At 48.4% G+C, this 16,506-nt stretch overlaps 1 protein-coding gene across 1 annotated transcript in view; it reads left to right on the forward strand.

The window, feature by feature from the left end:
* The window catches only part of LOC138488233 (clustered mitochondria protein homolog), a 189,785-nt gene that overhangs the window by 80,219 nt on the left and 93,060 nt on the right, over positions 1 to 16,506 (forward strand). The window contains exon 3 of the mRNA XM_069615066.1: positions 14,545 to 14,679. Coding sequence (XP_069471167.1) covers positions 14,629 to 14,679 — 51 coding nt within the window. The 5' untranslated portion in view covers positions 14,545 to 14,628. The remainder of the gene's footprint in view (positions 1 to 14,544; positions 14,680 to 16,506) is intronic.

Consider the following 16,506-nt stretch of genomic DNA (forward strand, 5'->3'; position numbering starts at 1 on the left):
CCCGAGGTAGAGCAGCCCGAGGAGGGGGTCTTGGCAGAAGTCCTCACCCTAAGACCCCATACCAGAACGGGGATCCTGATGCAGAAAGACTTAGTTGCCCTGGCCAAAAAGGGGTGGCTCATGCCACACTCGGCCCAACCTGTCAATCAGCACCTTGAGGCCAAGTATAGGCAGATGGAGGGGGATACACTCTTGCTTTCGGCACATCCTCAACCTCACTCTACTCTAAGCCTTAGTCGTCCACGACCACCTCGTCCTCGACACTGCTAGGCAAGGAGGAGAAGATCTTGGAGGCGTACGAGAAAAGGCTGTACTCCAACCCCTCCTTGCACCTGCGTCAAGCCAACGCGGATGCCATGCTGGCAGCCATTAGCCAAAGGCTCTGGTGGGATATTGCGGCCTTCCTCTCAGAACTTCCGGCGCAGAGTCAAGCGCTCTTCAAGGCGGGCCTAGGGGAAGCCAGGCTGGTAGCGCAGGACATCATAGAGTCCACTGTGGCCCACATCAATACCTCTGGCCGGGCCATCTGCATCACCACGGACATGAGAAGGACTGCCTGGCTCTGTGCTACTGCCAGGAGGCGTACTGCTGGCATTTCCTGTTGTCCCAGGAGGCTAACAGATCTACTTGGGGATGCCCCCATCTGGCGAAGCTCTCCTTCAGTACCATGCCGTTCATTTGCCACTCGTAATTGTCCATCCCCAGTCTGCTGAGCATGTCCGCCTCCAGGTTGGACCCCGCTCCCCCGGGAGGTGGACTGCTTTGAGGTAGATGTTCTCCATTACCCACTCCCACATGCTGATGGCTAGATTGCACAGTGGAGGGGATCTGGTACCCCCTGCTTCTTGACATAGTACTTGGTGGTGGGGTTGTCTGTCTGGATAAGAACTTCCTTGCCCGCTATGAGAGGGAGAAAGGCCTTGAGAGCCAGTCAAATGGCCTTCAATTCCAGCTAATTGATGTGGGACTCCTGCAGAGTCCAGACACCATGGACGCTGTGTCTGTCCAGAGTCCGTAGTAACGGTGACCTGAGGGGCCGGCTGCCGGAAGGGCTTGCCCTGCCGCAGGTTGCAGTCTGTGGACCACCACCTGAGGCCCGGGTGGCGAAAAGAAGGAATGCCGACTGGCTCCGCTTGGGAGCCCTTCTCCTGATTCCATGAGGCTGCGAAGTGCAGCTGTAATCTCCTCATCTTGAGCCTTGTGTGGGGTATGGCCAACAGGACCGCCACCATTATACCCAACAGATGTTGGTACCACCAGGCCGAGGTCACTGCCCTGGAGAGGAAGTGCGAAGTGGCTTTCTTGATGGCCGCTATCTTGTCCTCCGAGGGAAAGATTCTCTCAGAACTCATGTCCCAGATGAGGCCTATGAAGGTAAGGGTCTGCGTGGGCTGCAGCTGAGACTTCTTCAGATTGCTAGTAAACCCCAGGTTGTGGAATGTGTTCATCAGTGCGGAGGAGGTATGGTGAACTGCTTCCAGAGATGTGGCCCGGACGAGGCAGTCATCCAGGTATGGGTAGACATGATGGCCATGGGCCCTGAGGAGGGCTGTCACTGGATTCATCAACCTGGTAAACACCCTGGGGGCTGAGTTGAGGCCAAAGGGTAGTACCATGTATTGGAAATGGGAGCCCATGATCCATGAATCCTAAGGGGTCATCAGATCCTTCCGGAATCAGTGTTGAGGAACGGCAAGGTTCTTTTACTTTGTGTACACCCGAGGCGCAACTCCCTAGTACCGTCTCTGTCTGAGGGGGGGCGCCTGCATGCAGCACTACCGGCGACAATGCCAAGGGCAATACGCCTTCCAGGCCTAGACCTGAGGTGCCGGGTAGGCCTCATGCTCCAACACCAAGAGTCTTGGAGGAGGCTGGGCCCAGGGAGCCATGCACCACGACTTTGGCACGTGGCACGCAGCTCGACAAAATGGCCGCCGTGCCAGACAACATGTCCGCTCGCCCGATGCCACTCATAGGAACAGATCAGGCGGGTGAATGAGTTTCAAGGTGGGACTGGTGTCAGCCAGGTACATGGCCTACAGTTTATCGATCAGCAGCCGCAGGGCAGTTTTCCCCTGCAACCTAGACAGAGTGCGCTCCGGCCCCAACAGCCCCGAGCCACTCCGTCAATATCTCCTACCTCCTCTTCTGCCTCCGAAGACAGGTTCTTTGAAAGGTTTTTGGCACTGATGCGAACCCCACAGATGGGGGATATCCAACGGTATGCTGTCAAGGACTTGCTCCATCCGGTCACTCCACTCCACTGGTGCCCATAGTCATTCCTCCCATGGCTCCGGCGCCACAGGGCCCAGCGCAAACCCCGCTCCCCCGCCGGCTCCTTCGATTCCGGCTCCCATGCCTCCCACAGCTCAGACGGTCCCACACAAGTCTCCGCAGCAGCCTCCAACCCCGTTCTCCATGCTGCAGCGCACGGCGCCCAGCACCCCTCCACCCGCTCCGGACCAGCCGGACACTCTGGTGGACACGATAATACTGATACGTCGTCGTCAGCAAAGGCCTTCCACGACAGGCTTACAGGTTTAGGCAGAATATTTGGGCCTTCCTCTACCCGAGGTAGAGCAGCCCAAGGAGGGGGTCTTGGCAGAAGTCCTCATCCTATGACCCCCTGCCAAGACGAGGATCCCGAAGCAGAAGGACGTTGTGGCACTAGCCAAGAGGGGTGGCTCAAGCCACACTCAGCCCAACCGGTCAGTCGGTGCCGCAATGCCAAGTATAGACAGATGGAGGGGGATACACTCTTGTTGTCGGTGCACCCTCAACCGCCCTCTTCGGTGATTGCTGCGGCGTCGCTCTACTCTAAGCCTCAGTCGTCCTCGGTCACCTCGTCCTCAGCGCTGCTAAGCAAAGAGGAGAAGATCTTGGAGGCGTACGGGACGAAGCGTCTACTCCAACACCTCCATGCACCTGCGTCAGGCCAATGCAGATGCCATGCTAGCAGCCGCTAACCAGAAGCTTTGGTGGGAAATAGACTTCCACTCAGAACCTCGGGTGCAGAGCCAGGCACGCTTCAAGGCATGTCTAAGAGAAGCCAGGCCCACTTTATGCCAACACATATATGGCATATTTGGAAGAGCGAAACGGGATCAACAATAATAAATAGCATAAACATCTCAAATTATTTGTAGGGTACATAGATGAACTATTTGGCATTTGGGATGGCACCCTTGAAGAACTCAATGCATTTTTTAACTTTGACACATTGGCTCCCAGTATTAAATTTACCTCAAAAGTCAGCAAGTCGTCAATTGACTTTCTAGATATAAGAGTCTACATGAAAGAGGGCAACTACAGACCACAATTTTTACGAAGGAAACAGACAGAAACGGTCTTCTACATGCTAGAAGTTTTCACCCGAAAAACACCTTTTCCAGTATTCCTCTGAGTCAATTTTTGAGATACAGGAGGATTATCTCTGACGACGGTGATTATATCAACAAGACTCATGATTTATCCCAAAAATTTAAAGACATAGGATACCATCACCAGACAGTTAAACAGTGTGCAAATAAAGCCACACAAATCCAAAGACGAGAAGCTCTAGGCCCTAAAGAAAAGAAAAAAATGACAATCTGGTGTATGTGACAATTTACTCAAACCAGAGCAAGAAAATAAAGAGGATATTGGAAAAAGACTGGAAAATTCTGACATTAGATCCAACCCTGGCAAAATTATTCCCAACTCCGCCACTATTTGCTTACAGCAAAAGCAGATCTATACGAGACAATCTAATCAGAGCAGATTTCTCAGCAAAAAGAACCATAAATTAAAAACACAAGGGAACTCTCCCATGCAACAATTGCAACAACTTAATAAAGGGAGAATACATCAATCACCCCCACAGCGGATATCAGATTATACTACAACACATATCAACTTGTGATACTAAAACTATCATCTATGGGATCAAATGCCCCTGCAGAATCTCTTACGTAAGAATGACAACAAGAAAAGCGAAAATTTGCTGGTGCGAACACAAATCAAACATTAGATAAAAAAATGACCGCTCCCTAGTAGCCCAGCACTTCTTGATTGAATCACACTCAATAGCCCAAATCAGATTTATCATTTTGGAACATGCAACACTGTCAAGAAGAGGAGGAAATATGGAAAAGTTGTTACTACAGCGAGAATTATTTTGGATTGACCGATTTAAACTCCATGCACCCGACAGGAATGAACGTGACTGGGATATGAGTTGTCATCTTTAAATGGTCACAAGGTATACTTTCTGAAAACTGGTACTTTATAAATATTTGATTGACATTTTTGCTAGCTGGCATCCAATACTCAAAATCACAATCTGATGTAAAAATAAGAAACTAACACTCTAGATGTGGTTTTTCCAACAAACAGAACGAGATATGCATTAGAACACATTTTATTACGAGACGAACAACGCTACTTCACTGACCCGCAATTGGACAATAATATAAAAATTCTAAATTAGAAATGTATGTTACCCAAATCAGAAAAATCAAAGTATCAACGATCAAACAAACTTCTAAATCGTCACGGATAGTAGATTAAGGAAAGAGTTCATTCACTGGACGAATACCATCAGATATGACAACACTCCAAGATGGCGCCCGGAACAATCAAGAAACACAATGCAAGCTGCATTACCCATGAACCACTACTGTTTCCCGGACAACGTCACCATTAAGAGCAACACACAGTGAGCACTCGCGTCTGGCTTTTAGAGTACATGGAAGCTGTCAGCCGGCTCTTTGAACAGGACAAACGAACGGTACGCTAAAGAATAGAAGGCAGCGCAACATCAACATTCAGAGCGCCAACACAGACTCAAAGAAGACGATCAGCGTGATTTACACATTTCATACGGAATTCAGCAAGTAAGTCGACATAGAATGGATGGCTCGATCGCATCACAGCATATTTTAAAAGAATGCTATTTGCATGATGACATTCAGAAAGCGAACTAAGAATGTTTTCAACCATTTCACAGATGGGATATATAATGGAGGCAGCAAACAAAAATCATGTTAATTGAAATCAATTGAAGAGAGCACCAGTTAACCATCCACACGTGCAATCTAATACACACCATTAAGTCCAGAACCAACGTGAAGACGGTGAGTAGATAGAATTCTATACTTTGTGAATTTGGATAAGATTACCGTGGAGTGCGACCCAGCGCTTATTGCTGAGCGACTGTGTCTCACTCACCGTTTTAGAAAACTGAAGTATGACAAATGTCAGTAAGACATTTATTTTTAACCAGGTGTCAACGCAACACAGTGTTGAGCTCCAGATAACTCAATAGGGTACCACACTCTATCGAATATTTTCCAACAAATGGACACAGAAAGGACACAGGTCAGTCCTTTTTTTTTCAAAATCGAATTAGCTACTAAACGCACAAGATTGAAAACAAATCAAAACTGATATCGATTTATTTTGTTTATTTACAGAATTTAAATTGGAAAATGTACCTGATGAAGGGCTAGTCCCGAAACGCGTCGTACAAATTTACGATTCCATATTGAGGGACATTGGTTTACATTGAAAATGAAGTGAATGTTCAGTTTTTTCTATGTATAATAAATCACAAAGGTTGAATTTGTTGTACATGTAAAGCCTCAAATGAAATTATGTTCTCTTGAAAATTATTTTGTAACACTTTGTTCTAACTCCAAATGCACATTTTTTAACAATATATATATACGCACTTACTTAAACGAGTCCATTGTAGCAGCTTTAATCAAATTAACACTATATTTGTGTTGTTGAGAATTATTCAATGGTTACAACTGACCCTGTGTCAGCCCACCTTTCCTTTAGGTGGACCATTCTGCTTTTCAAAGGTGGTTTAAGACCTGTGATACTAGGTTCTTTAGTTGAGACAGATGTATCTTTAAAGAAATATTTTAGGCGAATAAGGCAAAAGAACTTTTGTAATTCAATTTAGGTGTCAAAGTCCTTTGCTATGGTCACTGGGACAAAACTGAGTCCGTTTTTTAGAACTTTGATTTCGAAGGGATTGTGTCCTCCGACGTATTCCTTATCTTAGATATCTCTTTCCAGCTTTGCTGGCCTCGGAAATTTTTTCTCTAGAGGGCGCTGCGCGTCGACCTCCGCCGAGTTGATGTCCCTCGACAGCCGCCGTATCGATGTCGACATCATCCTGCCTATAAAGGCCGCGCGCAGAGTCCGTTGCTCAGTTCCGTTTTTCCGCGCTTACTCAGTGCCTCGGAATATCGTTGCTCAGTTTCGTAGAGAATTAATCCAATTTCCTCGAGATATTCGATCCATACTCGATGGCTTCCTCGTCGGAACCGACGACCCCTCGGTCCGGCTTTAAAAAATGCAGAGTCTGTGGAAAAAAGATGTTGCTGACTGACCCTCACAGAGTTTGTCTGTGGTGTTTGGGAGCTGAACACCATTGTTCGGAGTGCGAGGACTGTATGTCCATGACAGTTAAGGCCCTGAAGGAGCGTAGGTTGAAGCTGGAAAAAGGTAAGACTTCTAAAGCTTCTTCTTCCTCGACGAAGTCGAGAAATTAGTCTCCTCATCACCATTCGCGCTCCAGGTCTCGAAGCGGGTCCCATCACTCCTTGAGAACGAAGCACTCGAAGAGGAGACGTCGAAGATCCCCTTCTTCTTCGTCCTCTTCCTCTGTTTCACCTAAGAGAATCCCTTGCCCCACGAAACATAGTTCCCTGGCTGAATGGGAGGAATTCCGAAAAAATATGATGAGCGTCTTCGAGAAAGCGGCCTTGACCCCCTCGAAGACTGCCGAGAGCGATGCTCTGGTCGAAAGACCCGAAGGTCCAAAACGCCGCGAGTCGCAGTACCCGGCGAAGGAAGCTTCTCGAGCGCGTCACGAACCCTTGAGTAAAGCAAAGACCTCGAATCCTTCTTCGAAGGGTCCGTCGACCAGGTCGACGAAGTTTCCCTCGACGCCGAGGTCGGTGTCTTCGACGCCGTTGTCGAAGGGACCTTCGACACACGGGTCTGTCGACTCGACGCCATCCTCAACACCGGCGTCGACGCCAAGGAAAGTCACGGTTGCGGCGCACCCAGTGGCTATTCCCAGGTCTTCGATGACGATGTCGTCGAGATTGTCGACATCCTCAAGCAGAATTCCAATTCTATCGAGGACCTCGAGGCCTCCGCCTTTGTTTTCGACGCCACGTTCGAAGCCTTCGACGTCAGCGTCGACGACATCGACGTTTTCGAGGCCGAATACAACAAGTTTGGCACCCTCTGCCTTGGATATGGGTTTCACACCCTTTGTGAGTTCAGACCAATTGAGAACAATGTCCTCAATTATGGAAGAGGGAGAACTATCTGACCAAGAAGAGACTTTTGAGTTGCAGGGATCTGCAACCCCAGTTCAAGAGGAGTTATCCTCAGAGGAACGCAGATTAAAGGAACTCCATGATTCCTTACATGAGGCAAGTGGTTTAGACACTTCCCCTGAGGTGGACTTCGCTAGGCCAGACCCGATGGAGCATGCTGAAACCCCTTATAGAGCCTTAATGGCCAGGATCACAGAATTTATGGGGTGGTCAACACCTTCACAGGCTTTCCAACAGGATGACCTCACGGATATTCTTGATAAAGGTCCACAGGAGGATCCTGTAGTACCTTTTCATAAAGCTCTTCAAAGGAAAATCATGACGAACTGGGAAACCCCAGATGTCGTCCCGGCAGTAAATAAAAAACTGTCTACTAAATACAGGATATCTTCTGCAGACCCAGAGTTTTTGTCCAAACACCCATCCCCAGAAAGTCTGGTGGTACAGGCAGCATCTTCTACTGACATCAAGACTGCTTACCCTACCGTCCCACAGGACAGGGACGATAAAAAATATGATGCTATGGCTAAGAAAGTCTTTTCGGCATGTAGCATGGCGTTAATATCTATTAATGCTACTTGCACCCTTGCTAGATTTAGCCATACACTTTGGGAGTGTGCTTCTACAGCGGCTGACTGCATCCCGGAGGGAGAAGAAAGGGAGGCGTTCCTAAATATCATACAGGACGGTAAAGATGCTATGTGCGAATCCCTCCAGACGGGCATTGATTTGGCTGACAGTATTAGCAGAGCAATGGCGCCAAGTACAACAACCAGGAGATTCGCTTGGTTGAGAAAGTCTGGTTTTGCCCCAGATGTGCAAGCCAGGCTCTTGAACATGCCATTTGATGGCTCTTCTTTGTTTGGGAAAAAGGCGGATGACAGTTTAGAAAAACTGCAAACATCAAAGGCAGCAGCAAAATCCCTAGGCGCTGCAATCCGTCAGACACCTTTTCGTCCCACAGGAACCTCTGTGAGAGGCAAGTCCTTTCGCTTCTACTCCGCATTCGGAAGAGGTAGAGGACGACCGGCTCAAAGGGGGCAAAGAAGAACTACCCGAGGTGGACGGGGTAGTTATTCAAAAGCCGCAGCAACAGCAGGTGCCTCTTTACCACTGGCATCTGCATCAGCCGCCCCAAAACCACTCTGAGGACTTCCCTCACAAGACACCTGTAGGAGGCAGGTTAACTCAACATCTGGCGGAATGGCAGGCTATCACGTCAGATGCTTGGGCATTGGAGACAGTTGCACAAGGTTACTGCCTGCCTCTCCTACGCATACCTCAGAGTCATCCACCGGAGATCAGCTCTCAAAAAGCTCCAGATACGCTCCTCTTGCAGGAAATTTTAGACCTGCTAGAGAAAGGTGCCATAGAACTGGTACCTGTAGCGGAGAGGAACAAGGGCTGGTACTCCCCTTACTTTCTCATTCCAAAGAAAGACGGAGGACTGAGACCCATATTGGACTTGCGAGAATTGAACAAATTCCTCAGGAAAGACAAATTCAAGATGGTAACTCTTTCTCAGATCCTTCAGGCCCTTCAGTTCCAGGACTGGTTGGTATCTCTGGACCTTCAGGACGCTTATTTCCATGTGCCAATCCATCTCAAACACAGGAAATACCTGAGGTTCGCAATTGGCAACTCTCATTATCAATTTCGAGGGCTGCCATTTGGGCTGACCTCTGCCCGAGGGTCTTCACCAAGTTAATGTCGGTAGTGGCTGCAAGTCTAAGGAGGGAAGGGATTCACGTCTACCCCTACCTGGAGGATTGGTTGATCAGAGCTGTATCTTCGGAACAAGCTCAGATCCAGCTAGATCATGTTTGCCACTCCCTTCACAGACTGGGCTTCTCCCTCAATTTAAAGAAGTCACAAATGATACCATCGCAGAGACTCCAGTTCATCGGAGCGATCCTGGACGCTTCCCTGGGAAAAGCCTTGCCACCAGAGGTGAGGGCTCAAGATATTCTACAGATGGTTACCAAGTTTCAAAATGCCCAATGTCTCCTAGCCTTTGACTTTTTGAGGTTGCTAGGCCTCATGGCATCCTGCATTTTCCTAGTGCCAGAGGCTCGTCTGAGAATGAGATCCCTCCAGTGGGCACTGAGAACTCAGTGGTCACAATTCTCAGGGAGAATGACAGATCTTCTTCAGGTTCCCGACAGGGTGGCTCGAGACCATCAGTGGTGGGCCTGTCAGGAGAACATTCTGAAAGGAGAGCAGTTTTGGCAACCCTGGCCAGAGATAACAGTAGTCACGGATGCCTCACTCACGGGGTGGGGAGCCCACGCCAACGACTTGACCATCAGCGGTCGTTGGTCTCCATCGGAGTCCAGACTACATATCAACCTGTTAGAGCTGAGGGCTATCAGACTTGCGCTGAAGGCTTTTCTGCCATCTATACAAGGAAAGAATGTCCTGATAATGACGGACAACACAGTGGCCATGCATCACTTCAACAAAAGAGGAGGCGTAGGATCACTACCTCTGTGCAGAGAGGCGATGCAGCTCTGGTTTTGGGCAATCCAAGAAGGAATCTTTCTATCGGCAGTTCACCTAGCCGGAGAGAAGAACTTGACAGCGGATGCTCTGAGCAGGCAGAGCACAGTCTCCCACGAGTGGGAACTAGCTCAGGAAGTCCTTCAAGAGATCTTCGCCCTTTGGGGAACCCCTCAGGTGGATCTGTTCGCCACCAGTGTCAACAGGAAGTGCGATCTGTTCTGTTCAAGGGAATTTCCCCCGAGAGGAGCTCTGGGAGACACGTTCATAGTGGACTGGGAGTTTCCACTTCTGTACGCGTTTCCACCGGTCCCTGTCATTCCTCAAATGATCAGGAGGTTGAGAAGATTCCGGAAAACCATGATCCTAATTGCCCCGGATTGGGCCAGGAGAACGTGGTACCCGGACCTTCTAGACTTGTCCATCTGCCCTCCAATTCGACTTCCACTCAGAGAGAATCTGCTCTCAGAGAAGGGAGGTCAGGTTCTCCATCCAGACATCAAAACCCTCAACCTTCACGCTTGGCTTCTGAAAGGCTGAGGTACAAGGATTGGGACCTCCCTGATGATGTTATGGAGGTGTTGCTTTCGGCAAGAAGGCAGACAACAAAATCTTTATACCGCTGCCGTTGGAACAGATTTTGCAGCTGGTGTAGAGAAAAGAATATCGATCCCTTTTCATGTGGTACACCAATGGTTTTGTCCTTCCTACTTAATTTAGCGAATTCAGGCCTTCAAGTTGGCACCATCAAGGGCTATCTCGCAGCGCTATCCATCTTTAAGCGCACTGCGGAAGAACCATCCTATTTCAAGTTACCCTTGGTAATAACAGTTTCTAAAGGGGTTAACTAACGTTTATCCCCCAAGACCATTCCAGGTTCCCCTATGGGATTTAAACTTAGTCCTAACTTTCCTGATGGGCACACCTTTCGAACCACTCCACTTTTGTTCGTTAAGATTTCTTACCCTTAAGACTGTTTTATTAGTAGCACTTACATCTGCTAGAAGGGTGAGAGAGTTACAAGCTCTTTCTTGTAAACCCCCTCATACAATCTTTCACAAAGACAAAGTTGTTCTGCAAGTGAAGCCTAATTTCCTCCCAAAGGTGGTTTCTGAATTTCATATCACTCAGAAGATTACCCTTCCATATTTCTATCCTCCTCCCCATCCGGGGAAAGAGGAAGAGAGGTTACACAGGCTGGACCCAAGAAGGGCTTTAAGTTTTTACATTAGTAGACTGGCTAGGATAAGACAAGCAGACCAGCTGTTTGTAGGCTACGCAGGTCACAAGCTGGGGTTACCGATAACTAAGCAGACCATTTCCAGATGGATCATTTTAGCCATTTTGGAATGTTATAAACTGGCAGGAAAAGAGCCCCCCCAAAAGTTTAGGGCTCATTCGACCAGAGGTATTGCAGCTTCATCGGCCCTCAAAAGAGGAGTGCCGGTTAGAGACATATGTGCGGCTGCCACATGGTCTTCCGTCCATACCTTTACACGGTTTTACAACTTGGATTCCTCCTCCAGTCAAGAGACTAGGTTTGGAAGGGCAGTATTGCACTCTATTCATCAATAAGAGGAAGCATGAAGTCAGTACTCCCACCTCCAATAACAGAATACTGCTATGGAAGCCTATCTAAGATAAGGAATACTTCGGAGGACACAATCCCTTCGAAGAACAAGTTACTTCTTACCTTGTAACGTTCTTTCGATGGGATGTTCCTCTGACGTATTCCTTATCGACCCTCCCATCCATCCCCGCAGTACTACTTCCCTTGTTGTTGCAGCTTACGCTCCTTCAGGGTGATTAGTGTAGTCCAGAAAGAATTATTGTGGGCTACAAAACGGAACTGAGCAACGGACGCTGCGCGCGGCCTTTATAGGCAGGATGACGTCGATGTCGATACGGTGGCTGTCGAGGGACATCAACTCGGCGGACGTCGACGCGCAGCGCCCCTAGAGAAAAAATTTCCGAGGCCAGCAAAGCTGGAAAGAGATATCTACGATAAGGAATACGTCGGAGGAACATCCCATCGAAAGAACATTACAAGGTAAGAAGTAACTTGTTATTCTGGCTCAGTAAGATGGTGGGTGAACAGATTGAAAACCGGAATCACCAGTTCTGAGGGGGACCCCTCCAATTGCGGGTCTGCATCCTCGGGGGCCCTTGTTGCCAGTTGCATGTTCTCCTGCCCTCCCATGAAAAGGCTGGGGCTGGTTATTTCGGTTGGTGCTGTTGGAGGTACCGGCATTGTCGGAGTCACTGCTAGTAGTGGTGTTGGAAGATCCTATTTGGGCCTGACAGCCACGTTTCTCTCATCTCATAAGGATGTCAGTCTCTCCTCTCAGGAAACTGCCCTGCCCATACAACATGCTGTCACCAGACCTAGGGCAGACACTGCACCTGTGCCCCCAATCACTCAATTTAGCAGCTTGGCTCCTGAAGTCAGCGTTTGGGCACCTACAACTACCTCAATGATGTATGGACATACATAGAGAAGCATGGAAACCTAACACCAAGCATTGTTACTCCAACAAGTGGAAACATTTTGTCATTTTGGTGAAATACTAAAAAATCAACCATATTGACTCTTTGCCTAGAGATATAGTCCTTTATCTAACACACTGTTTAGACTCAGGAATCGTTTTTTTATTCTCTAAGGGTCCATCATGCCACCCTTTCTGACTATACCACATCTCAGAGTTTGGTTTCATGGTGGAAGATTCCTGTGATTAAGGACTTCATGGAAGGGGTAAAGAGACTACACCCTCCTATTTCCAACCTAACTCCCGCATGGGACTTGAATGTTATTCTCACAAGGTTAATGGGTCCTCCCTCTGAACCGATGCATAAGGCTAGTTTTAAGGCCCTCACCTACAGGACCGCTTTATTGGTGGCCATTACCTCGGTAAGAAGAGTTGGCGAACTACAAGCTCTCATGGTTCAGGACCCCTTTGACTATTCACAAAGATAAATTGGTTTTGCGCACACACCCAGGTTTTGCACCCAAATTCAAAGTTCCATGTGAGCCAATCTATCAAACTTCCTACTTTCTTTCAGAATCCTACTAAATCAGTTGAAAGAAGCCTCCAGGCACTAAATGTTAGGAGGGCGGTAGTATACTACTTTGAAAAGACTAAACCTCTGCGAAAGACTAAACAATTCTTTGTCTCAGTTGCAGCTGGTAGAGAAGGGGATCCTGTTTCTCAATTTGCTTTTTCAAAATGGATTGTTAAATGCATCACACTGTTTTACACTCCTGCCAAGAGAGACTTACTCTTTACACCTAGAGCTCACTCTACTCGGGGCACAGCGGCTACCATAGCATTCATTGCAAATGTTCCTCTAGATTGTATTTGCAAAGCAGCAACTTGGAGTTCTGTTCATACTTTCACCCAACACTACTGCCTAGACATACACTCTAGGTCTGATTCTCAGGTGGGACAAGTGGTGCAAAGACATCTCTCTGCTACTGTTCTTCACACATCCTACCACCATCTCTTGGTACTGGTCGCTAGTCTATGCACAGCATGTGATTCTAAGCTGATTCAAAAGCATCAAAAGACATACATTACTCACCATAATCGTATTTCTGATGATTGTATCTGCTTAGAATCACATGAGCCCAACCTTCCTCCCCCCAAGAGTAGAAGGAACATAGACGTCTTAGACCTTCTTTCTTCTGTACTCAAAAGGCTCCCTCACAGCAGAACAAAAACAACCAATGGGACCTCAACGCATGAAGGATTTTGGGTACACTACACGTCACGTTAGGGAAAGTGTTAAATTCACTCCCGTGGTTGACGTCCCTTTTCAATCTTCGTAAAGAAGATGCAATACTTTGTGATTACCACTAGATGTCGGACTATAAGCACAGCATGTGAATCTAAGCAGATAAAATATTCAGAAATATGATTACGGCGAGTAATGTATGTCATATAAATATTTCAGCTACATCAAATTCGCCATCAGTGACACACATGACACCCTGATAGGCATCCTGGTGGCTTTTTAAAGATATATGGTTCCAGTGGCACCTGGACCTATTGTAAAGATGAGGAATCTGTGGCCGGAAAATGATTTCCATCAGAAAGAACATTATCAAAAGTAATTAATTTGTTCTATATGAGTTGTGTGACGACTGGAGTATTTCATTGAGGCATGATGATTAACATGATTCTGCCAGGAAGTAAGGCTTTGGGCTGGTTGGCTACCTTCCCAACTTGAGTGATAAAGTTACTATGATGAGTAATGCAGACTACTAACTCTAGCGAGACCTGCCAAATGTCCAATGAGTAATAAGAGGATTCAGGATAAAGCCTGGCCTAAGGTTAATTAGCAAGCATCTAATGAACGTAAGCAGAGTCAAACCAAGATTCATTGAATAAACAGATCTCAAATATAAAGAGTTATCATGGGACTTTTAAAGTACTCATTTAGGTTCTTTGAAGAGTGAAATATTGATTGTGAGCAGTGCCGCAAAATATTGCTATATTTACATTTCCAAGTCAGTGGAGTTTCATAACATGTCATCTCATGAACTTCAATTACCCCAGTTTGCTTCTTTATTTTGTATCTTTTGTCAAGAGAAGTGTTTTTATTTAATATTAAGAGCTTCTGCTTACTTCAGGGTGTAACAAATTGTTGTTTATTTGTAAAAGTCAGCACTTCTAAATAAGACACTTTTGCCTTGAAATTACAGTTTGGGGAGCAAAATGAAAAGACAAAGGAGAGTTCAGAGTACCTGAAATACCTGACTCAACAAGCAGTTGCTCTTCAGCGCACAATGAATGAGATCTACAAGAATGGATCCAATGCCAACATCAAGCCCCTTAAGGTAATGACAAGATGCAAGAGCGAAAATATCCCACTCTCTGTACACTGATCCAGAGTGCTCATTCAGTCTTCTGATAGAGATGATACTGTGCAAGTTCTCCAGCATGGGGTCTGGCATGGATTCACATGCTCATGAATATTCCCCGTCGTCAGGCTGGGAATCCTCGGTAAAGAAAAAACCAGTATCAGTTTCGTTTCTGATCTGTCTTTCGTAGTAGTAACCAATCACTGATCTCTGCGTCATACTGACCACAGCCAATGACTGCCCTCTACCCAAGCCCCGCCTCTGGCAGCCATTTTCAGATTTTTACCGCACGTTCAAGTGTTGGGATCCTCGTGCTATTGCTCTCGAGCGTTAGTGCTATTTTTTCACGTTTCTTTCTCAAAAACTTCGAATTTTCGGTCAAAAGAGCCTCAAGCTCCACCGTTTCTTCATCCGATCATCGGGGACCCGTGTCGGATTCGTCTACGCCCCCCAAGGGTGAAGATTTCGTCGAGCCGTGCTTTTGGAGGACTCCAGAAGTTTCTCAGGCCCATCTCGGACATGGCCCAGGAGAAGGGAAGCTCGACGCCCGGAAAGCTGTTCAGGGTCTGCCCTGGATGCCAACTTCAGAATGTCTTTAAGGAGGACGAACACTCCTTTTGTCTGTACTGCCTACATGAGGACAAGACGCAGGTGGAGAAGGACTGTGCGTTTTGCGGCAATATGTCGGAGCGGACCATGAAGGACCGCCATCAACGTCTCGCCAACTGGCTGGAAGGGAGGAGCCCGTCAGGCGAGAAGAAGAAGAAGAAATCCGAGCAGTCTTCTAAGACCTTTGAGGACGCCCCGGCGACGGGGCTCCAACACAAGGCCAAGCACCGCGAGTCCGCTGGCACCGGGAGCGCCGAACGGTCGGGCTCTACGGGCGCCAGGCAGGGCGCATCCTCCCCGGCACCATCAACCACGAGCCAACGCTCTGGTTCGGGTAAGAGGAAGGCCGAGCACCCGGCGAAGCTCCTGGAGAGGCCCCGGGCGAGCTCGAAGGCCCCATCGGAGGGAGAGCGAGGCAGTGACCATCCCCCCAAGGAGAAGGCGGTGAGCGCACCTAAGGTGGTGAAAGCCTTAATCCATCCGGCCAAGGCCTCTACCGAGACAGTCGCGGCGGCCCTGGCTCAGCCTGTGGAGGCTACACCAGTGGTGGCGACCTCGGGGCTCAGAGTCTCCCTGCCACCGCGGAGGGAGTCCTCTTTTATGCCCATCGACAGGACCCCCGTGAAACTTCCGACGGAGAAGAAAAAGGGGGGGCAGGAGGTCATCGTGGATTCGGCCTCAACCTCTGAGGAAGAGATGATCGAAGTCTTAAGCCACGCGTTGGCGTGGAAGAAGACCAGCCCGTCGGGAGGGACCCCGACGTGGGAGACGACGATAACGTCGAGGGTGCCGATGGGGCCCCTGACCACCCGTTGGAATCCCCTCAACCAGTACCGCAAGACAACTCGGCGGCCACTTTGTTGGCTATACAGTCCTTATGTTCGGAGATAAGGACGAAACTGCCGTTACCACCAGCGGAGGAGCCGCTCCCGACGGGGGACCCGGAGCCAAGCCCTTCTGGGAACCCTCCCCCTAAGAGAAGAAGGATTCATCCTCCACCTCCTTTTCAGCCATCGCGCCCTGTTCAGCCCTCCTCCCCGTCCACGACTCGTGGGGATGATACGGGGACTGACACGGCCGCGACGGGTACGGACGACAACGTTTACGACGAGGATCTGCCGTCGTCGCCTCCCACCCGGGCTTCCCCGCCCGACGAGATTGGATCATTTCACTCCATGATCGCCAGGGCATCCG

This window comes from Ambystoma mexicanum, chromosome 9 (genome assembly GCF_040938575.1).
Source record: "Ambystoma mexicanum isolate Mex_15411 chromosome 9, UKY_AmexF1_1, whole genome shotgun sequence".
NCBI lineage: Eukaryota > Metazoa > Chordata > Amphibia > Caudata > Ambystomatidae > Ambystoma > Ambystoma mexicanum.